The sequence below is a fragment of the Drosophila grimshawi genome, unplaced genomic scaffold (assembly GCF_018153295.1).
Source record: "Drosophila grimshawi isolate 15287-2541.00 unplaced genomic scaffold, ASM1815329v1 contig_1377, whole genome shotgun sequence".
Lineage (NCBI taxonomy): Eukaryota > Metazoa > Arthropoda > Insecta > Diptera > Drosophilidae > Drosophila > Drosophila grimshawi.
In genome coordinates, this window is record NW_025062900.1 from 2,023,512 (window position 1) to 2,043,607 (window position 20,096).

Genomic DNA, 20,096 nt, shown 5'->3' on the forward strand with positions numbered 1-20,096 from the left:
TTTTCAGCAGCAAATATGTAGGCTATGATATACTATTTAGTTGTAAACATTCATCATAAACAGTAATTTATTTAAATAATAATTTGAAGAACATCACCAGCCAAAATTGGTGACTACAGTTTTGAAATTGTTATAGATTCTTATCGAGTTTCTCAGAGCATAAAAATCCACTTGAGAATAGTCTGAATTATCTTCGTCAAAACGATTATTTAAAACCAATACCTTTTAGTCATTATTTAGCATTTGAATTAAAGCAGCTCTTAAATAAAATCTTGCTTCAATATTTTATGATATCGGAATATTCATTCAAACAGACGAAGAGACGAATATATAGAATAAATAGAGTTTTTGGGGTCGAAGATGCTACTTGCTGCCTTAAGCTAATAACTAAAAATAATACTAAAAATTCCATTAAATGCTATCTGTTCTCTTCTTCGAATAAAGAAATAAATAATCAAGGCACGCTTGTATACCCTACAAAAGAAACCATTAAAAACTGCGTTGCTCTCATTCAAAACGATTTAAGCCTCGGATTTGGTTTATAATTCAATTAGGTGCCATTTGGCAGGGCAACAGCCCAATATTAAGTCCTAAGTACACTTGAATCTCATTAGAAGCTCCCTAAATAAATATTTAACTACATATTTAGTTAACTGATTTCGCAGCACAGCCAAAAAAAAAAGAAAACAACAAAAAAACGAACAGAATCCCATCCGACAGGACACGCGCCAAGCGCAAACACACCATTTTTTAATAAACTTCCTCTACACACACACACACAACAAACACACACAGACACAGTGGAGGGGTGGAGGTTAACCCGCACCAACCCCTTTTCTTTTTTGTTGTTGGTAAAAATCTCGGGAGTGGATTTGTTGGATAAGAAATCACTTCATCTTTGCCGTTGCGACACTCAAACCGAACCGAACCAAACCGAACCGAACCGAACCGAGTGAAACCCTTATTTGTATATTGAGGCAAGCGTGTAAATCCCCTCCCCCCTCACAGCAAAAGTTTTAGCGACTTGCTTCCCCCTCCTCCCTCCGAATCGCCCTTTCCTGATTCGCTTAGAGAACTCTCTAGCAAAAAAATAAAATAAAAAAGAAAAGGGTTTATGCCATAAATTCACACATAGTTATGTCATATGGTCTACTAAAGAGGGGGAAATTGTTCTCTGTTTCTATTTCTATTTCTCTTGTTGTTTTTTTATCTTTTTTTTTTGGTGGGGGGGGGAGGGTATCCTTTAGCTACTATTGACAGTGAAAGCATTTAGTGTCTTGTGTCCCAGTTGTGAGTTATCTGCCGATATTCGCAAATTCCTTTTCATTTAAAAAGAAAAACAAGTGAGAAAAGCTTTCTTGGGCTTGGGGAAGATAACAGACCTTTGTAGACGTGCCGATATTTAATTTCACTATATATTATATATGTTTTGATAGTGCAGATGATGAATTTTTCGTCAAAATTCTCCAATTATTCTTAGGAGCATTATAAAAGGCATAACTGATAAGTTTGCTGCGTATATCTTGTTAAACAAAATGTCTCTTTTAAGAAAATTATTGAATTGAATTTTCCTATGTAGTACCCACGATTCATAACAATTTTAAAGGATCTACCATCGTTTTAGCCCCCCTTAAAAATATCAAACTAAAAAGTGCCCAATTTAATTTGGCTGCAGATCAAAAGCGTTTCAAGGGCGCCCTGAAGCAATGGCTTATCAACTGCAAGGACTTCAGGACCAAGGACTAAGGACTAAAGCTGCAAACAGAACAGTAGCTGAAGGCACACTCATTCAGCACTCATTCAGCACTCACGAATAATTGGTACACTCGAAAGCATCTCGGCTCCGTTCTTTGAATGTTATCAGTCCGTTGCAGACGGCGTTCAAAGGGAAAGGGAAAAGGGAAAGAAAACGCTTTCAGCCCATATTCAAAATGCTCTAAACCGCACCCCCCCACCCCCTCCCCAATCGTCCCCCTCACCCCACCTCAAACCCTAAGCAGCCCTCTGGTCATTTAACTGGTCAAATAGCAAAGCAGAAGAAGCGGGTTGGAATTGGGATTAGGCATAGGATGTTGCCCCAGGGGTTGGGGGGTGGTGGTACTATTATTTGTGCGGCATGTGGCATGTGTGGCAAGCCGGCGGACTATGTTTCAGATCGGCTGCTAAAGATTTGATTTCAGAGCTCCTTTTGATAGATTTTTTCCCACTTTGCCCACTGCATTTGCAAATTGAATTCCATTCCATTTTGAGAAATGCTTTTTTCGCTTTCTCTGCTCGCTTTTTTTGTTGTTGCTTGCTAAAACTTCATTTATAACAATTTAATGAAATTTTCGAATGCGTTTTCATAACATTTTCCCCCCCTTCACACAGCTTCTCCATCGCCGGCCAAATCATTAATCACACAAGTGCTGCCAGGACTAACGAAAATTAAGTTTTTTTTCTTCTGCTGCTGCTTCGTCTTGCTTTATTTTTGTGTTTTTTGTATCCGCTTAAGTGCCCCGCCTATTTGGTGGGCGTTTCAACTTGGTTAAATGCACAGCTTATCTTTTTATCCGCATAACAGAGCGGCTAATCGAAAAGTATGAATATGATGGGAAACATATTTGATTGTCAAATTGGCCAAGGGATCAGGTCAAAAGGAAAAAAACTGAATAAATTATTCATTTAAGTGTAGAAGTGAGCAGAGTAACTATCTTAAGCCAAAAATATTATTTATTATATTTATTAAAGTTCTATATGAAAAAAATTTCAGCACTTATGGTTTTTTAATGCATAGTCAAATTGTCAAATCGAATCGTGTTTCAGAACCGGTTCCGGCACATAAAGTACAAAGGCTCATTTAAAGTTTGTGAATTGCTTCCACATCTTTTCGGTGGTCAGTTCAATTATGCTAATATATATACTAATATTATCGGTTTTTGAAACTGGTTCTTTAAAATAATATTTATTTTCGGTACTAGTTATGAATTTGCATCAGTAAAGTTGCAAGGTTTTCGGTACGACAACCAATTTCTTCTTTCTTCTCGTTTTGTAAAACACATTCTTAAATTAAGATTTATCAACCAAATTTTAAGTTTATCGTTATAATTAAAATACAAATTTTATATATTATAATACTTAATAAGTAAGTTGATAATTCTCATGCTGATTCTGAGGAAAATAGATTAAAAAAAAAAAAAAATTAAGTGTACCAGGATTTTGAGGTTTTTAAAGCTAGCAAGGCACACAAATATTAAATTGCAGAGTATTTGAGATGTATTCGAGCAAGTGATTCTAATTTGTGAGCGCTTCAATGCAATTGCTGAAGATTAAATAGATTTGAACGGAGATGTCTGTGTCAAGTGAAAATTATATGGCGAGCATATGTTCAGTTTCTGGATGATTGCATGCGAATTTATATGCTTTGAATTTCAATTTGTGCAAAAAAAGGAAGCAGCTGACAAGGGAGGGCGCGGAGGGAGAGATACACCCCTTTTTTATAGCTGGTAGCTGGTCTTTGTTGTCCAGTGAATACAAGAATTGTGCAAACATTTGGCCAAAAAAAGAAAACAAGAGAGCGATGCTGCTTGGAAAAGTGGGCAAGTGGAAAAGTGGAGAACCCAATTGAATTACAATGAAAATATGAAATGAGCAACAAAGAAAAAGTTACTTTTTCTCTTATTCTCTTTTTTTTGCAGTAGCACAAAAAATTAAGCAAACATGCAAGAAAGAAACGCAGCGACAAAGAAACAAAGCACAAATCCAACATGGACCACAATTCCAAAATTATAAAGTGTGGGACCAAGCGAAGCAAATATAACTACTAGCTAAATAGTAACAAAAAAAACCAAGAGCAAAAACATTTAACTAATGGTTACCCGAATATGACATACCCTAGCAGAATGGATTCAGCAATCACAGCAAAATTGGAGTCAATTTTAGAAGGGTATCAAAGAAGAAAGTATATTTCGACAATTATGTTTTTTTTTGCCTAAAACTATAGTACATTTAATTTGCAAGGAAGAACTCTCACATTACATATGTTGAATGAATGAACTATAAAATCCTGCAAAAATTCTCGAGTATTTTTCATTAATTTTTCAAATACAGCCTTTAACCGCCTCAATTCCTTAGACAGATGGACAGACAGACAGAGGGACAAACGGATATGGCTATATCGAATCAGCTATATTTACTTTTAAAGCCCGAAGACGTCTAATTGACACACGTTACACACTTCACGACTCAATTATAAAACCCTCTACAAGTGTATCAAAATAAAAAGAGCGCAAATTCAATATTTGCGCATACAAACAAATGCGAGTCCCTAGACAAAGTCCTTCCTCCTCCCTCCTCCCCCCCCCCTCCGCCTCCGCCTCCCACTCACGCCATCCCCGCTTTAGATGAGGTCAGTGCAAATAAAGCCAATAAAATGTGGCAAAGTTCTCAACGCTGTGGGCTATATAAAAAACGAAGAAAAATAAGAATCCCAACAAGTCTTTTTAGGTATTGCAACCCTAAAAAGCGAACGCCCCAAAAAGTATGCCACAAAAGCCAAAGCCAGAACGAATTTAAATTTAAAATGGTTGAACTCTAAAAAAATCAAATGGCAGCCTCAGAAATTTGCATGCATCAATCACAACCCCCACAAGTGAAAAACAAAATGGGAAACTCAAGAATTTTTCAGCCAATTAGCTGGAAAACTTTGATCAAAGCAACAAGAAACTACCCCGTTCAGTGGATGGGTATTTTTGGGCGTGAAATGAACTGAAATCAACACCAATCTGAAAGTTCAGCCTTTTTTTTTGTTGTTGACATGTTTACACATTTAATTAACTTACACGCGCCCAAAACTTCCTGTCAGTCTACCCCTTTTTTTGGCCAAAAGTGTAAGCGAAAACTCGAAAAATGGGGCTAAGAAAACCGTGTTTGATGCTTCATTTTTTTTTGTTGGACAATTTGAGACCATTTCAAGTGGTTTAATCATTTAACGCACATCATAAAAATCGTATCAAGTGATTTTTATTTACACGCACAACAAAAGAAAGAATGCCAGAAAAAAAAGGGGCGTCAAAATATATGGGCTAGCCCAAAAGGGTTGGAGTAGAAAACAGAAACCCTTTGAAATTTAAGCAGCACTCCCAATGGGCGTGAAAATAGTCCGACAATCAGATGACCCAAAGGTGATAGTAATAAAATTAAATTCAACTGAAATGACGTTGGTTCAATTAGAGCAATATTTGATGGCGACTTGCACTTGCTAACCATTTGGTTATAGATTTATTCATTTGTTAATATTTAATTATATAAAATCTCATCGTAACACAATAAAAACCAATCCAAATAATAATAGTTTTCGTAAATTGCATACAGCAATTTGAATTTGGCGCCCAGCGTAGAAATGTTGAAAAGTCTGGCAGCGCTGTGTCTAAAACACGTGCGCGTGTGAATGACAAATTGTTGAGCAAAAAATCGTTAACATTTAAAAATACGGAAATCACATGATCATAAAAAGACTTGATTTAATTTAGTTTAGTTTGGTTTTATTAAAGGGTAAATAGATAATTTGCATTAACTTGTAGTGGCATATATTAAGTGAATTTTATTCAATTTTGTTGCGGACGTGCGCAGCCGCAATATGTGTGCGATTAATTAATGTGTGTTAAGTGTGTTTTTTTGTTTGTGTATTTTTGTGATTTTTGTTTTAGATGAAAATGCAAAAATAAGTAAAGATATTGAAGCGCTGCAGGCACGAATACAAAGTATGTTGAGATATTGTCGAGCTAACAAACTGCTTAGCTGAAGGTATTGACCTGAAAGAGAAAGAAATAATTAAAAACAAAATACAAATCATAAATCAGATATAAAATTCAAAATAACATACAATATCATCGATCTTCAAGATGGAGCGAATTGTCTCCGTAGCCAGAGTGATGGCCGAGATGCTGACCAGCAATGGTTGCACCACATTCTCAGCAAAGATGTCGGTAATGGCGCCCTTGCGCACATTAATCCCGGCATTCCTCTCACCCTGAGCATGACGATTACGCAACTCGGTCACCGTTGCAATCGGATTGAGGCCCGCATTCTCGGCCAGAGTTGAGGGAATGACCTCCAGTGCATCGGCATAGGCACGATAACAATACGCATCGACACCGTCGACAGTTTGAGCAGCCGCTGCCAGCTGCAAAGCCATCTCAATTTCGGGTGCACCACCGCCCACAATCTGAGCGCGTTTCTTCACCAGGCAACGCACCACGCACAGCGCATCGTGCAGCGAACGAGCCGCCTCCTCCAGCACCAACTTGTTGGATCCCCGGCAAATGATGGAGACGGTGCGTCCCTGATTCTGTATGCCGGTGATCTTGACGAACTTATTGGTGCCACTGGCCACCTCTTCGACCAGGTCAGCACTGGACAAATTCTCGGCGGTGAAATGATCCAGCGATGCAATCGGACGACAATGCAGGGTCTTGCACACAAACTCAATATCCTCGCGTTCCACATCCTTTACCACCAAGCACTTGATCTTGTCCAGGAAATGCTGAGCCAGATCCGAAACGGCATCACTATTAAAAGAGAGAGAGGATATTAATTGAAGATGATCATTAATATATCAAGTTAATATAATAATAATAATTATAAGGCAGTTAATAATGACAATAATAAGATTCGTAATAGTAATAAAAATAGTAATAATAATAAAACCTTCAGACATTGATTCTTACGAATCCAACCATTACTTTTTCCATAGTCTCAAATGTACATCAATATTTATCTATATTTATACATACTGTTTGGTATTTATATTTAAACTCACCGCAAAATGGACTTCTGGACGAGGAGAACATTGCAGCCGGCCTTCTTTATCTGTTTCACAATGTTGAGGATGTAGGAGCGCTCCTCCTTGAGGACACGATCCATGGCCGCATAATCGCTGACAATCACATTGTGATCCATATCGGTTTTCGGTGCCGAGATACAAAACTGAATCAGACCAATTTTGGCCTTCTCTATGCGCTTGGGGGCATTTGTGCCCGACGAGCGACTGGTGAAGACGAGACCATTAATCAGCTCAGTATCCTCAACAGTGCCGCCCAAACTCTGAATAACTTTAATGTTCTTCAGATCCACCGATGATTCCCTGCCTGGTTCGGTGACTTTAAGCACCGCATCGACAGCAATGGGAGCAAGGAGGCTGCTCTGCTGCGAGACCACCTTGGAGTTGAGGGATGTGGAGGCGCTCTTAATCAGAGTCTCACGATCGGTGATCTCAACGGGCGTTGACATCTGGGTGAGAATTTCGACGGCTTTGTTCGAGCAACGTTGAAATGAATCCGATATCGCAGTCGGATGCAAACCCTTTTGCAACAATTTCTCGCATGCCTCGAGCAAGGCGCCAGCAATGACCACAACGGAAGTGGTGCCATCGCCAGCCTCCACATCCTGAGCACGGGACAGCTCGACAAGCATTTTGGCAGCCGGATGCAAAACATTCATTTGCTTCAAAATGGTAGCGCCATCATTTGTTATCGATACTTCACCATTGGCTGCTTGGATCATCTTGTCCATGCCGCGAGGACCCAAACTGGTGCGAATAGCATCGGAAACAGCTGCAAGAAAAGTATCGATTAAAATATTTCTCTCCTTGCATCACATGAGTCATATGGTTTAGCCAAGTGTCACCACTAAGAAGTTTCGAGACGGCAGCCGGCAACTGCTTTTGTTTTATGCATTTTTCCACACTAATTCACCTTAGTAATCAGTAAAATGCAACGCAATTTGCTATTTGCAACATAAATGATCGTCTCATGTGCGTTTTAAGTGATGATCTTTTTATATTTTTTTATATCTGCTTACCTTTGGCCGCCTGTATATTGGACAGACGCACATCGGTCGGTTTCGACTTGTCTTTGAAGGTCTGTGCTTTCGGTTTAATACCAACTGTTCGTGCTTTCGGTGCCATTGTTGTGTTAATTATACAATTATTAAGAATTTGCAATTTTTCAGAACGATTTCCAACGCGATTCACACAGATTAAAAAATGACTATAAACTGTGTTTTTCGCTGCCCCGTGACGGATGGTGATGGAAGAAAATGACACACAATGCTATCGATATTTTCTATCGATTGCTCTGATGATATTTTTTGTTTTTTCGTGCACGCGCACAGTTGAATGGGAAATGCGTTTTAAATAAATAAATTTAAACATTGCATTTATTTATGTTTTACATAACTAATTAAGTTTAGCCGTTGACGGTATTTCGTCGGGACCAATTTCAATCTTTTCGGGCATGCCAACGCTCGACGTTTTGTCCGAATTTATTTGAGCCGTGATCCCTGTAAAAAGTTTCTCCCACTCCCAAACCTCGTCGGGTTCATCCAGATTCTCTTGGGCCTGCAGGCAACGCGTCAATATCGATAAGTCGACATCCTCGATAGCTGAGAACGCATTCTGCGATAGCAAATCAGAGCTGAGCTCCTTAAATGTGACGTCACGATTGATGGCAACACTGCTGAAATTTATGACTAACTATAATTTATTGTAAATTTCAGTAAAATAAAATACTTACGAGGGCGGTTCGACAATTTCGTTTAGCAAAATTTCATCCCTGATATCGTCAAGATCTGGTACAATGGGTATATCATCTGTGGGTATTGTGCTTGTAGCTGATTTTGTTATTTGAAATCGCTCGCTAAAAATGTAATCATTTTAGAAATAAGATTGTTATAATAGGGTTGCAACTTACTCATCAAACGAATTTTTCTTTGATCTGCGAATATAAATAAAGATTAGTAAAAAATATAATCTTGGAGAATATATTATGTACTTCAGGGATTTTTGGCCTGAATCTGCCCAACCACCTGAGACACGTCTAATTGGCGGTCGATTTGAATCAAATTCATTATTGAATGTTGTTGGTGTTGTTGCCGCTGTTGTCGTTGTTGTTGGACTGCCTGTGCTCTCATTGTGTATATCCAACGTAATATCTATCGATAAATCCTTAGCAAGCTTATGCGTCGAGGCAGCACTCGAAGCCCCCGCCTGGGTTTCATTTAGCACATCGCGACTTTTTGAACGACGACCCTTTCGCGCCGTTGTCTATAAATATGAATTAAAATTAACTTAAAGTATTATTTTTATTTCTCCACTTTACCTTTCTAATTGTCATTTTCAGCTCTTCAGCCCAATCCATCGCAGAAAATTTTTTGTTGTTTATATTTTCACTCGTTGCCTAGGCAACAAGTCGTTGCAAGTGTATGGGTAAAAAGAGTAATGTAGCCATCAAACGATATATCGATATATTTCGATAGCAACTTACATAGAGCTCTGTTGCTGCCAACTTCACGCCATACCTTGAGGAGGCTTAATTGCCTTGTTCAAAACAAAACAATAAATAAAAACTGCTAAGATGCTAACGGACGACGATGACTTCTTCTACGAGGATAAAATGTGAGTAAAAAATGTGCACAAAAGAACGTACTGTTATATGTTTTTTATATCGCATTGTGAGCGTGCAAAGAATTTTCCCAGTGGGTTGTTAACAAAAAAATCAATAATTGGGTCAACATATTGTACATGATTATTTATTTTTTGAAATTGCAAAGCACAAATATTTTTGATAGAACTCGGCCAAGCGGCGCCGAGCCAATGCTCATCCAATTAAATGAGGACTTTGAGGTGTAAGTATTTAGGATATTCCAATTTGACAGATAGATTTAAGTGAATTCTCAAAAAAAAAAAAGTCCCAAGGATGCGGCCCAGGAATCGAAATCGTACTTTGATGCTGATGCGGATGCAGATGCAGTGCATCTTTGCACCAACTTCGACATGGCTGCCGAGAAATTTGGACTATACAATAAACAGAAATATGAGCTAGATCGCTTGTAAGTCAATTCCTTGACTCGAATTAGCTCGATATTAAAAAAAGCGTTTATTACTTAATTTTAATCGTTATGTAGTGTCTCCAAAGCTAACCGAAATAGACGGAGACTGAGTCAAAAAAAAAACACACCACAATAGAAATAACGGCGCCAGATTTAAATTAAAAGCATTTAACATGTGTATATTTGTTATTTATATATATATATTGTTTTCACCAATTGTTATATTGTAAGCAACTAGTTGTCTTGATGTGTAGCTAGAATTAAATGTAAATAAGTTCTTAGAATTAAAATAGAGGGTGAAAATATTTATAGAACGTTCTCAACTTAACAGAATTTATATATTAAAATAAAGTGGTTCGCAGTTCTTAGTTCTAGTTCAGTTCCTATAGATTGGAAACCGTAGCGGCTTAGCTTTAAGTATCAAATTTTATAAAAGTTTTTTTAAACGATTTTTATGGATTTGCTAGAACTAATAAGATGGCTTTTTAGAAGACTGCACCTGAGGAAGTGAGTACAGCACGCTTATTAATTACATGTAACATGCTCAAACTTAGGTCTAGACAGCAGACTATATACCGTATATATGCAAAACCAAATCAAACTTTAGCTAATCCGATTATGTTCCTTATACAAACAGGGGCATGACTGTGACCACCAATGCCGTTGTCATCACCAAGGATCAGAGCAACCTAATCGGGATTAGCATCGGCGGCGGAGCGCCAATGTGTCCCTGCCTCTATATAGTACAGGTGAGAGAGAAGATTTATATATATACGCAGTAGTCGAAGTGAACTCGACTATGATATACACTGCATCCAACAGCTGCCTGTAACATAGTCCTACAAAAAACCAAAATACCTTTACTCATCTTCAATGAGTACATTAAAATAACGAACTTGTGTAACTTTTGGAATTTGTATTTGTAATCATTAATTTGCTGGTGCCTTGGTGCGTTTCCATGGATTCGGTCGAGCCTTGAACTGGGTCAGTTTGCGCGCCTCTCGATACTCGTTCTGCCAGCGACGCGTCGACTCCCCAGTCTCGAGTTGCTCCCGCGAATTCTGCTCTCCCATCTGCCACATATCGAATTTCTTGCGGAGAACACCTCGTTCCACAGATCGCAGCTTAAAAGGCTTCGTCTGGACAATGGTGGAAGTGATGCGTGGCACAAACGGTCGCTTGCGCCATGGGTCGAAAAATTTGCTGCACAGATTGGGACGATGGGTTAACTCCTGTTCCTCTTGCCGTTTCCAATGGATTTGCTTACTCGCCCACTTTTCCCTGAACCTCTGGGAACTGAGCAGTGTTCGCGGTGTTATTGGTTCGGTCACTTGTTGGGCGGAGCGCAACTGACGCAGTCTATTCCGTTGCTCCCAACGCCGATGCAACGCACTGAAGTTTGGCACAGGATGTGGTGTGTTTACCTGTTTCCGCAGCGGTCGCAGCGATCCCTTCAAGCGCAGCTGTCTTTGCTTCCGATTGCGGTTGTATTCTGCCTGCAATCTATAAGCATTCGGCACGGCCACCTTCTGCGGTCTGCGCCGCTTCCTTGAGCTATCCAATCCAGCCTGTTGACGCAGCAGCCGTTTGGAGTTGCTCTCCAGCAGAATCGATCGCAATTTGTTGTCCACCAACGTTATCCGTTTTTCGTCTGTTTTTGGCGGCGTCGGCGATGTCATCATCTCAAATTGCTTAAATAAGTGTGAGGGCGCCATGGTGGTTAAAAAAAAAATAAAATTTTGTCCTAAAATTAATGCCAAAAATGAAATTTAAAGCTACATTTAGAATAAAAATAGATACAAAATCAAGGATTGCTCGAATACTATCCACATCTCAAGTCTCAGATCTGTAAAATGATTATACATTTAAATAAATTTGTATATGTTTCTTTTCTTTTCATAATCACAAAAATATTTCATATTAGATATTAATCGGTTCGTTTTGAAATTTCAAATTATAGTGTAAAACAACAGCTCAATTTTCACATATGCTGCATACTCCGCATAAATATAAATTAGTGTAAAACCACGGTAACAGAGCTTTACTTAAAGCAAAAACACATTAATTCAGTGTTTTTATATGACTCTTGATGTAATATAATTAATTATACTCTTTTGTAAATCAGTTTGAAAGCATATTTAAGCTCACTCCCGTGATAAGCTGCATACTGCGCCCAAATAACCGTTGCAAGCTTTACTCTTTTGCCGCAGCTAATTGCCGGCAAAATGCAAACAAAAACAGAAGCGATAATCTTATAAGCATTTCATAAATTATATATTTATTCATCATTTGCATACATTGCAGGTGTTTGATGGCACTCCAGCGGCACGTGAGGGTTCGCTGCAATCCGGCGACGAACTGCTCGCCGTCAATTCAAGCAGTGTAAAGGGCAAGACCAAAGTTGAGGTGGCCAAAATGATCCAAACAGCCACCGATCAGGTCACTGTGCACTACAACAAACTGCACGCGGATCCGGAGCAGGGCAAAACGCTGGACATAATACTGAAAAAGCTAAAGCATCGCATCGTGGACAGTTTGTCGAGCAATACGGCAGATACGTTGGGCTTATCCCGTGCCATATTGTGCAATGATTCGCTGGTTAAACGACTTGAAGAACTCGAGGGCACTGAACTGATGTACAAGGGTCTCGTGGAGCATGCACGTCGCATGCTCAAGGCCTACTACGATCTGCTGCAGACCTACAAGTCCTTTGGCGACTGCTTTACCCAAATCTCCGCACATGAACCGCAACAACGAGCCTCGGAAGCATTTCGTACTTTCGGAGAATTTCATCGTTCACTGGAGAAAGATGGACTGGCGATCATCAAGCAGATCAAACCGGTGCTTGCCGATCTGGGCACATATCTGAATAAGGCCATACCGGACACCAAGTTAACGGTGCGTCGTTATGCGGATGCCAAATTCACATATTTATCCTATTGCCTGAAAGTCAAAGAAATGGATGATGAGGAACATGGCTTTGCAGCGCTACAGGAGCCACTATATCGCGTGGAGACGGGGAACTATGAGTATCGGCTGATATTGCGTTGTCGCCAGGATGCGCGCAGCAAGTTTGCCAAATTGCGCACCGATGTGCTGGAGAAAATGGAGCTGTTGGAGTGTAAACATGCCATGGACTTGAATAAACAGCTGCGCAGTCTGCTCGAATCCCTTGCAGAGCTGCATCGTAATCTCGTGGAGCGGTTGGATTCGTTGCCACCCCTTTTTCCGATTGAGGTGGACTTTAAAGCGACCGATTTCCAATACAAGTCGAGCACTTTGAAGCCCCAGGAATTGGATGAGGACGAACTGGAAGCAAATAACGAGCCGACTCCCAATAATAAAATTGTTTATGGCCTGGAAGCTGTCGAGAAACCGGCTCCGATTATTCACATGGAGGCGAAGGATTCGACTGAGAATGAATCGCTGCTGCTCAAGGAGCTGGGACTGCAGGATGTGGATCTGTTGTCGAATCCGCAAACGATTAGCAATCAAAAGGATTCAATTTCCGCCCAAAATGATGGCTACGATTTTGATCTGTTCCTGAATCAAGCAAATGCAACAACAAGCCTCGAACGGGATCTGATGTCGGCGAATGCCAGTGAAACAGATTTGCTTCTGCAATGAACTTATTTTATTATTACTATTAGTATGTGTGTACAAATAAATAATTAGTGTAAAAAGCAGTTGGCTCAATTTTAAATGGAAAATATTTGTAACGGTTAAGGCTGGTATGCTGACACAAGCCAAAAGGGAGAAATATATGATCTCTCGTGATAAGGTGCCATGTGTCACATTATTTGGTCTTTTGCCATTCACAATGCACGTGCACAAATGCACAGCTGATTGCCGCCGGCAATAGATTAACAAACAGAAAATCTTTTTGTTTACTGTTGAAATGCCACCAAAATCGAGCAACAAAAAGAACCAAGCAACTTGGTATTACTGTGAAGCATGTGGCGTGCACATCACCTCCAAATCTCGAGACACACACGAGCGCATCTGCCCCATTGCCCCCGAAGCAGATGTGAGCAGCACAGAATTAAATGCGGAATTTGTGAGAAATAAAACGCTTTACACAAGCAGCCTACAAAAGCGCACTTTTGAGGTGGATGCACTAAAGGATCTGCCAGAGAAATATGTCAACATGCTCGTATTTATATCAGAGGGCGCCATGCAACTAGCTCAGTTGCACATTGGACAACAGGTGGTTATTAGAGAGGCAGCAAAAGCTGTTGATGAAATGGAGGCGCCTCTGATTCGCATTGTTTGGGCAATTCCGGAGCAGTTTCTTACAACGATCTTTGCCACAGATGAGGGTGAGTTGTTGCCATCTTCACTTACATGTTAATTGCTTAACATTTCTATTTTAGATTACGAATTGAATTGGTTGCCGTTGCATGGCAAATTGCTGCACATTTCCGCACTGGATAAAGGACAAGTTTCTGCCGCTGGTAGCATCAGATTGAGGCAGCTAAATGGCACTGAATCCAGATTGGAAAACGTACAACTCATGGATGCTATTGCTGTGCTCAAGTCACAGATGATCAATCAAGTTTACTGCATGCAAAGCGTTCTACATTTAAATTTCTTTTGTAAATCGCTTGTCTTCCGCATGGACAGCTGGCAAGCCATTGAAGAGAGCTCCATGGAGAATGCGCTATCCCGACTGAGTCTAGATAAATCCCCGCAATTTGTGCTGGTCACAAATGCCACGCGCTTAGAGCTGAGTCTCGGGGAAGAGAAGCAAGAGCAATTGCCGGCGGAACAACGCACAACAAAAGCCAAAATTGGTGGCTTGGATAAGCAGCTCTCATTGGTGGAGGAGAGCATGGAATACGCACTGGGCTACAAGCCATTGCCAGCGGGTAGATGTCCACTAATTGTCGAACTATCTCATTTTATTTGAATAATTGTTAATTCTGCTCCTCCCCTCTCTTGGCAGGCATCAAAATTTCACGTGGATTGCTGCTTTATGGCGCCAGTGGCTGTGGCAAATCCCTCATCTGTGAGGCAATGTGCACCGCTGCCAAACAACACGATGGTCAGGTGCAAATAATGCGGATTAGTAGCGGTGATGTCTTCAGCAAGTTTCTGGGCGAAACGGAGCAAAAATTGAGATCGCATTTTGAGCGCGCCTATGCTCATTATCCGCATCCCACACTCCTGCTGCTGGAGGATGTGCACACGCTGTGTCCCAAGCAGGAAGGGGGCAGTGATCTGGTGAAGCGTGTTTCACTCGCCTTGCTCGCGCTGCTCGATCAACTGAGCAGCGGGCACCGTCTCGAAGCGGATCGCATTTTTGTGCTGGCGACCACTTCACAAATCGAGGCACTGCATTCGAGCATAAGACGCGCGGGTCGCCTCGACACCGAACTGGAAGTGGGTGCACCAGCGCCAACTGCCCGTAAAGAGATACTCCGCTGCCTCCTGCAAGAACAGCTCGGGGATGCGGAACTGGAGCAAATAGCGGCCATAACACATGGCTATGTTGGCGCCGATTTGGCCAGTTTGGTGTATACAGCAACGCTGGCAACGCTGCGCGAGAAACAGCATCCGCTGCAGTTGCAGGATTTGCTGGCTGCGCTGACAAAAGTGAAGCCTTCGGCTATGCGCGAAGTACTCATCGAAAATCCCAATGTGCTCTGGTCGGATATTGGTGGCCAATCCGCACTACGTTTGACCCTTCAACAGGCCATCGAATGGCCACTGCTCCATGCGGATAAATTCGAGCGTTTGGGCATTAAACCACCACGTGGCGTACTCATGTTTGGTCCACCCGGTTGCTCCAAAACAATGATTGCCAAGGCCCTGGCCACCGAGAGCAAGCTGAACTTTTTGGCCATCAAGGGACCAGAGCTCTTCTCCATGTGGGTGGGCGAATCGGAGCGTGCTGTGCGCGAAGTATTCCGCAAGGCACGTCAAGTGGCGCCCGCCATCATCTTCTTTGATGAGATCGATGCCATTGGCGGCGAGCGCTCGGAGGGTGGAGCTGGTGCCTCTGTCAAGGAACGTGTGCTCACCCAGCTACTCACCGAACTGGATGGCGTTGAGGCGTTGCATAATGTGACCATTGTCGCCGCCACCAATCGTCCGGATATGATTGATAAAGCTCTGCTGCGTCCGGGTCGCATCGATCGTGTTTGCTATGTGGGTTTGCCCGAGGCGGAGGCTCGTCGTGAAATCCTCGGGATTAAGTTGCGTGCCATGCCCCTGGCTGAGGATGTCCTTGTGGAGCGGCTTGTGGAGCGCACCGATGGCTATTCGGGTGCCGAGATTCAGGCCGTTTGCCATGAGGCAGCGATCTGTGCGCTGGAGCACAGCTTCGAAGCGGACGTCGTCCACTGGGCGCACTTTGAGACGGCTTTGGAGAGGGTGCCCCCTCGCACAAGTCCCGACCTGCTGCGACTCTATCAGGATTACCTCAAAAAGTAAATAATTTGTATTATATACAAATAGTTGTTCCCATAAGCAAGTTCTTTGAAATGTTATCAAGTGACTTTTATAAATTGTTTTTTATTAAAATGATTGCATAACAATTTCAAATATCTATGGAGACTGAAAAAATATTCGGCATTTAGTGTTTTAATCAGATTTTTCCAATAATTAGCCGTCTTTAAGTTATTTGAAGTATTGTACAAATGGGTCTGTGGTTGTAATTGTTTTTATTCAACAAATTCAACAAATTAAATAATATTTCGTATAATTTTTTATTCAGCTTTTTCAATCTGTGCTTTTGTGCAAAATCACTACGACTGTATTTAATTGATTAATATATTTTTATTTGCCACTTGTAACTGATTTTTTCAAATCTCAAGTGGAAATCAATTTGATGTCCATCAGCTTATCGGATCGTGCTCTTCGCCTACTCCTGAAATATTTCTGAAATGTAAATTTTTTCGCCCATTTTCGGCGATTTATTTTTACGATCACTCTTCACTCTCTCCAATCTCAGGTGGGCGGTTGATTAACTTGATAAATCATCTGACAATCAAATAGATAAGCGCTCAGCAACAAATAGGAATATTACCAAATTGATAACATATCTCATTGGTACTTTATTTAATCATAAATCTTTCCCACATTTGTTTTATTTATTTGATGTTGCAAACATAATGAAAAAGTTGTTATACTCAATAAAAAGATATTGAAACAAGCCAATCACCAATCAGCCAATTCGACACCCAATTGAATCAGTTGAATATTGACAAATGTTTGAGCAGCTGATTACGTTTAGATATGCTGAGTGTGCAGTAAGCCCTTCATCTCAAATAAAAGTATGAAATGCTTTTGAAAATGTAGTAAAAAAAATCACAGCAAATTTATTTATACATACATCGTTACATGGAATATAGTAACCCGTTACTACAATGACACTTGGAATCTTTTGCCGGCAGAGAGTACAAAATATTTAGGTTTAATTACTACAGCTTATGTGTATTTGTAATATTTTAATTGTGTTCTTGAATTTCTTGCTTTCCGAATATAATACCCTATATACCAGTAAAATCAGCAACAATTTAGAGTATACATAATTTCCATTATGTTAATTAAGTACATAAATAAATAATTAATTAAATATAATTTAGAGGCAAAGAAAGCAATTTTAAATTGAGGGTGTCTAATACCCTTGAACTTTAGCACCAACTAAGAGTATACAAAAAGAGAGAGCTGCTTAAAATTGAGTAACATATACTCAATATAATATAAACCTCAACTTTATCTATATAAAACTAAATAATAATTTAGCATAATTTCTATAATATGTATATAAATATATACAAGTAAACTACTAAATGTAGAATACAAAAATATACATTAGATTACTTATTACAGGGTATGGTTATTTGTAATGTGTCAATTCTGTTGTATTTTTTGCCACTGTGTGCAAAATGTGCTTTTTATGAGCAAGGCAGAGGGAGAGCAAGCAACAGGTTGTTTTCAGCTGAGAGACAGAAAGAGAGAGAGTTCGTCTGAATGCGATCGAACGGATAAAAAGCAGTTGTTGTGTGGCGTTCGTGGCATTAACATTTCTCTCCCGTTCTGTGTGTGTTTGTGTCGTAATCACAGAGACACATTTATTTCATTCCCGCTCTTAGCAGACAGCTGGAGAAGATGGATACCTGGCTGAAGATATCGTTGCTGCTGTGCACATTTGGTTTCTTTCGCGAGATGCGTCCCTCGGAGCCGTTTGTCACCGAATATTTGGCCGGGGATTGGCGCAATCTGACCACAGAGACCGTCTACCAGGAGGTGTATCCATTTGGCACATATTCGGTGCTCGCACAACTAGTCCTGGTCTTTCTCTTCACCGACCTGCTGAGATATAAACCGATAATTGTGCTCTCCTCGCTGGCGGGCATCACATTGTTTGCCATGTTGCTTTGGACACGAACTCTGCTCGAATTGCAGTTGGCGCAGATATTCTTTGGCTTCTTCACCGCTGCCGAGGTGGCGTATTACACTTATATGTATGCCAAGGTGGAGCGGGAGCGATATCAGATCGTCACAGGACATACACGTGCCGCCATCTTGGGTGGTAAATTTCTGGGCGGGATTCTGGCCCAGTTGCTCGTCTCCACGGATAGCATGAGTTTTCGGCAGTTACACTTCATCTCGCTGGCCACACAGATTATATCGTTGCCGATTGCGTTGCTGTTGCCGCGTGTGCCACGGAGTCTTTATTTCTATGCTCCGGCAAAGCCTGCACAAATCCCACTCCCCGCCAGCACGGAGACGACTATGGCGCCAAAGTTTTCTTTGCAAAATGCTGGGCATTTATTGTGGTTTCATCTGACCTCGTCGTATACGAATCCGATTGTTTTAACGTGGAGCATCTGGTGGACATTGGCGACTTGCGGGCAAGTCCAAGTCATTACCTACATACAGTTTTTGTGGAAGGATCTTGCGCCGGATAATGAGAGTAAATATAATGGTGGCGTTGAGGCAGTCGCCACTTTGCTGGGCGCAATTGGTGCTCTCTTTGCCGGCATGCTCAACAGCAATATCAGAAGAAATTTCTATATGTTGATGAACTCCTTTTGTGTGGCTCTGCTTGGTGGTCTTCTACTGCTGGCGGCACTTTGTGAAAGCGTCTGGTTGGCCTACATCGGATATGCCATATTTTGTGCCGTATTCTTCTTCATCATTACGGTGGCGGCTGCGATTATTGCCAAGAATCTCGTCGATGACAGTTTCGGTTTGGTCTTTGGCATCAATATGCTTGTCGCACTCGGCCTGCAAACCATACTAACCGTTGTTGTTGTCACGGGTAAGTGAATACCTAAAACAAATATATATATCTATTATAAAAGTTTGAAATTCTCCATTTAGATACGGGTTACGGTTTGCCGCCAAAGGATCAGTATATTGTATATGGCAGCTATTTTCTTTGCTTGGCTGCCATTTTCCTTGTGTTGCGCTTGCTCATCCATTTATTTGCAAAGAAAAAATCGTCAGAATCGTAGTATAAATATTAAATGAAATATATTTTGTTATATTTTGCTTATTTATACAGACACATGTTAAACAGTCAGATACTTAACATGCTGCTAAGCTGTAATTAACAGCGAGCGTTCATTTTATCCACAAATGTAAGAATTTAATTTTATCTTTAGAAAAACCGCTATACTCGTAGCACCTGTTTTTTTACTTTATTTTTTATATCAATAATAACATATGACAAAATAAGAAAGAATAATTATGCAAAGATAAGAGTACAATGCCAGAAACTTTAAATTCTGCCAAGCTGTTATTAACAGAGATCACTCACTTTAAACACAAATGTAAGAAATTATTTTTAAGCTCAGTTTACAGATCGACGGAAAATTTCGCGACCGAAATTTGCAATGTTTTGTTTGTGGAACTTAAACATAAAGGTTTGCTGAGAGGCGAAAATTGAATGAATTCATTTTCTAGCCTTTACGACAATTATAAGTAAACTTTTTTCTTGAAGATTAAAATCATTTTTCATTCATAATTTACTATTTCCATTTCTATGGACGGTGGCCGTCGTCAAAATACATCAAAGTTCATTATTTTGACACCGTTGAAGAGCGGATTCTCACTGGTCAACACTGAGTTAACATTGTGGATTTTAGTTTTACGGTCAAGTAGTTTTCAGATCCGTTACAATAGCAAACAGTAAATAATAGTAGTTATCAAAATCCAGCGTTGCAATAAATATCGATATATAACAGCTGCGATGTTTTCATATATAACTAATTGAC

General features: G+C 40.4%; 6 protein-coding genes across 9 annotated transcripts; 3 read left to right on the top strand and 3 right to left on the bottom strand.

Moving 5' to 3' along the window:
* Window positions 1–5,500: 5,500 nt before the first annotated feature.
* LOC6561388 (T-complex protein 1 subunit delta) lies at window positions 5,501–8,060 on the bottom strand. The gene is made up of 4 exons (XM_001989292.3): window positions 7,840–8,060; window positions 6,800–7,592; window positions 5,864–6,548; window positions 5,501–5,792 (listed from the first exon to the last, which is right to left on the bottom strand). The coding sequence occupies exons 1-4, from the start codon at window positions 7,943–7,945 to the stop codon at window positions 5,775–5,777; spliced, it is 1,602 nt and encodes a 533-aa protein (XP_001989328.1). The 5' UTR covers window positions 7,946–8,060; the 3' UTR covers window positions 5,501–5,774.
* A 118-nt stretch (window positions 8,061–8,178) lies between these two features.
* Window positions 8,179–9,221, bottom strand: LOC6561387 (intraflagellar transport protein 43 homolog). 2 transcript variants are annotated; one of them, XM_001989291.2, is made up of 5 exons: window positions 9,138–9,221; window positions 8,811–9,082; window positions 8,730–8,753; window positions 8,553–8,675; window positions 8,179–8,492 (listed from the first exon to the last, which is right to left on the bottom strand). In XM_001989291.2, the coding sequence occupies exons 1-5, from the start codon at window positions 9,174–9,176 to the stop codon at window positions 8,216–8,218; spliced, it is 735 nt and encodes a 244-aa protein (XP_001989327.1). In that variant the 5' UTR covers window positions 9,177–9,221; the 3' UTR covers window positions 8,179–8,215. The 2 variants fall into 2 exon arrangements, with proteins under 2 accessions (XP_001989327.1, XP_032591808.1); XM_032735917.1 differs by having other exon boundaries at window positions 8,179–8,495.
* Window positions 9,222–9,323: 102 nt separating this feature from the next.
* On the top strand, window positions 9,324–13,570 carry LOC6562595 (PRKCA-binding protein). Of its 3 annotated transcripts, XM_032735915.2 has the most exons (5): window positions 9,324–9,433; window positions 9,607–9,663; window positions 9,727–9,867; window positions 10,505–10,616; window positions 12,172–13,570. In XM_032735915.2, exons 1-5 carry the CDS (start codon window positions 9,393–9,395, stop codon window positions 13,492–13,494), a joined length of 1,674 nt encoding a protein of 557 aa, XP_032591806.1. In that variant the 5' UTR covers window positions 9,324–9,392; the 3' UTR covers window positions 13,495–13,570. The 3 variants fall into 3 exon arrangements, with proteins under 3 accessions (XP_032591806.1, XP_032591807.1, XP_001989325.2); XM_032735916.2 differs by lacking the exons at window positions 9,607–9,663; window positions 9,727–9,867 and having other exon boundaries at window positions 9,328–9,433; XM_001989289.2 differs by lacking the exons at window positions 9,324–9,433; window positions 9,607–9,663; window positions 9,727–9,867 and adding an exon at window positions 10,311–10,374.
* LOC6562596 lies at window positions 10,769–11,646 on the bottom strand. The gene has a single exon (XM_001989290.3). The coding sequence runs from the start codon at window positions 11,580–11,582 to the stop codon at window positions 10,797–10,799; it is 786 nt and encodes a 261-aa protein (XP_001989326.1). The 5' UTR covers window positions 11,583–11,646; the 3' UTR covers window positions 10,769–10,796.
* A 140-nt stretch (window positions 13,571–13,710) lies between the features above and the next one.
* On the top strand, window positions 13,711–16,435 carry LOC6562594 (ATPase family protein 2 homolog). Its single transcript, XM_001989288.3, has 3 exons — window positions 13,711–14,186; window positions 14,241–14,735; window positions 14,813–16,435. The coding sequence occupies exons 1-3, from the start codon at window positions 13,766–13,768 to the stop codon at window positions 16,300–16,302; spliced, it is 2,406 nt and encodes an 801-aa protein (XP_001989324.1). The 5' UTR covers window positions 13,711–13,765; the 3' UTR covers window positions 16,303–16,435.
* Window positions 16,436–17,907: 1,472 nt separating this feature from the next.
* Window positions 17,908–19,747, top strand: LOC6562593 (thiamine transporter 2). Its single transcript, XM_001989287.2, has 2 exons — window positions 17,908–19,138; window positions 19,201–19,747. Exons 1-2 carry the CDS (start codon window positions 17,983–17,985, stop codon window positions 19,332–19,334), a joined length of 1,290 nt encoding a protein of 429 aa, XP_001989323.1. The 5' UTR covers window positions 17,908–17,982; the 3' UTR covers window positions 19,335–19,747.
* The last annotated feature ends 349 nt before the right edge of the window (window positions 19,748–20,096 follow it).

Coding starts and splice junctions, on each gene's coding strand:
- LOC6561388 (XM_001989292.3), bottom strand. CDS start 7,945: ATGGCACCGAAAGCACGAACAGTTGGTATTAAACCGAAAGCACAGACC. Junction 7,593..7,839: donor CAATATACAGGCGGCCAAAG/GTAAGCAGATAT, acceptor CTTTTCTTGCAG/CTGTTTCCGATGCTATTCGC. Junction 6,549..6,799: donor GTCCAGAAGTCCATTTTGCG/GTGAGTTTAAAT, acceptor CTCTTTTAATAG/TGATGCCGTTTCGGATCTGG.
- LOC6561387 (XM_032735917.1), bottom strand. CDS start 9,176: ATGGATTGGGCTGAAGAGCTGAAAATGACAATTAGAAAG. Junction 8,754..8,810: donor TCAGGCCAAAAATCCCTGAA/GTACATAATATA, acceptor TTATATTCGCAG/ATCAAAGAAAAATTCGTTTG. Junction 8,676..8,729: donor AAGAAAAATTCGTTTGATGA/GTAAGTTGCAAC, acceptor TTACATTTTTAG/CGAGCGATTTCAAATAACAA.
- LOC6562595 (XM_032735915.2), top strand. CDS start 9,393: ATGCTAACGGACGACGATGACTTCTTCTACGAGGATAAAAT. Junction 9,868..10,504: donor AAATATGAGCTAGATCGCTT/GTAAGTCAATTC, acceptor TTATACAAACAG/GGGCATGACTGTGACCACCA. Junction 10,617..12,171: donor CCTGCCTCTATATAGTACAG/GTGAGAGAGAAG, acceptor CATACATTGCAG/GTGTTTGATGGCACTCCAGC.
- LOC6562596 (XM_001989290.3), bottom strand. CDS start 11,582: ATGGCGCCCTCACACTTATTTAAGCAATTTGAGATGATGACATCGCCG.
- LOC6562594 (XM_001989288.3), top strand. CDS start 13,766: ATGCCACCAAAATCGAGCAACAAAAAGAACCAAGCAACTTGGTATTAC. Junction 14,187..14,240: donor GATCTTTGCCACAGATGAGG/GTGAGTTGTTGC, acceptor TTTCTATTTTAG/ATTACGAATTGAATTGGTTG. Junction 14,736..14,812: donor CTACAAGCCATTGCCAGCGG/GTAGATGTCCAC, acceptor CTCTCTTGGCAG/GCATCAAAATTTCACGTGGA.
- LOC6562593 (XM_001989287.2), top strand. CDS start 17,983: ATGGATACCTGGCTGAAGATATCGTTGCTGCTGTGCACATTTGGTTTC. Junction 19,139..19,200: donor AACCGTTGTTGTTGTCACGG/GTAAGTGAATAC, acceptor TTCTCCATTTAG/ATACGGGTTACGGTTTGCCG.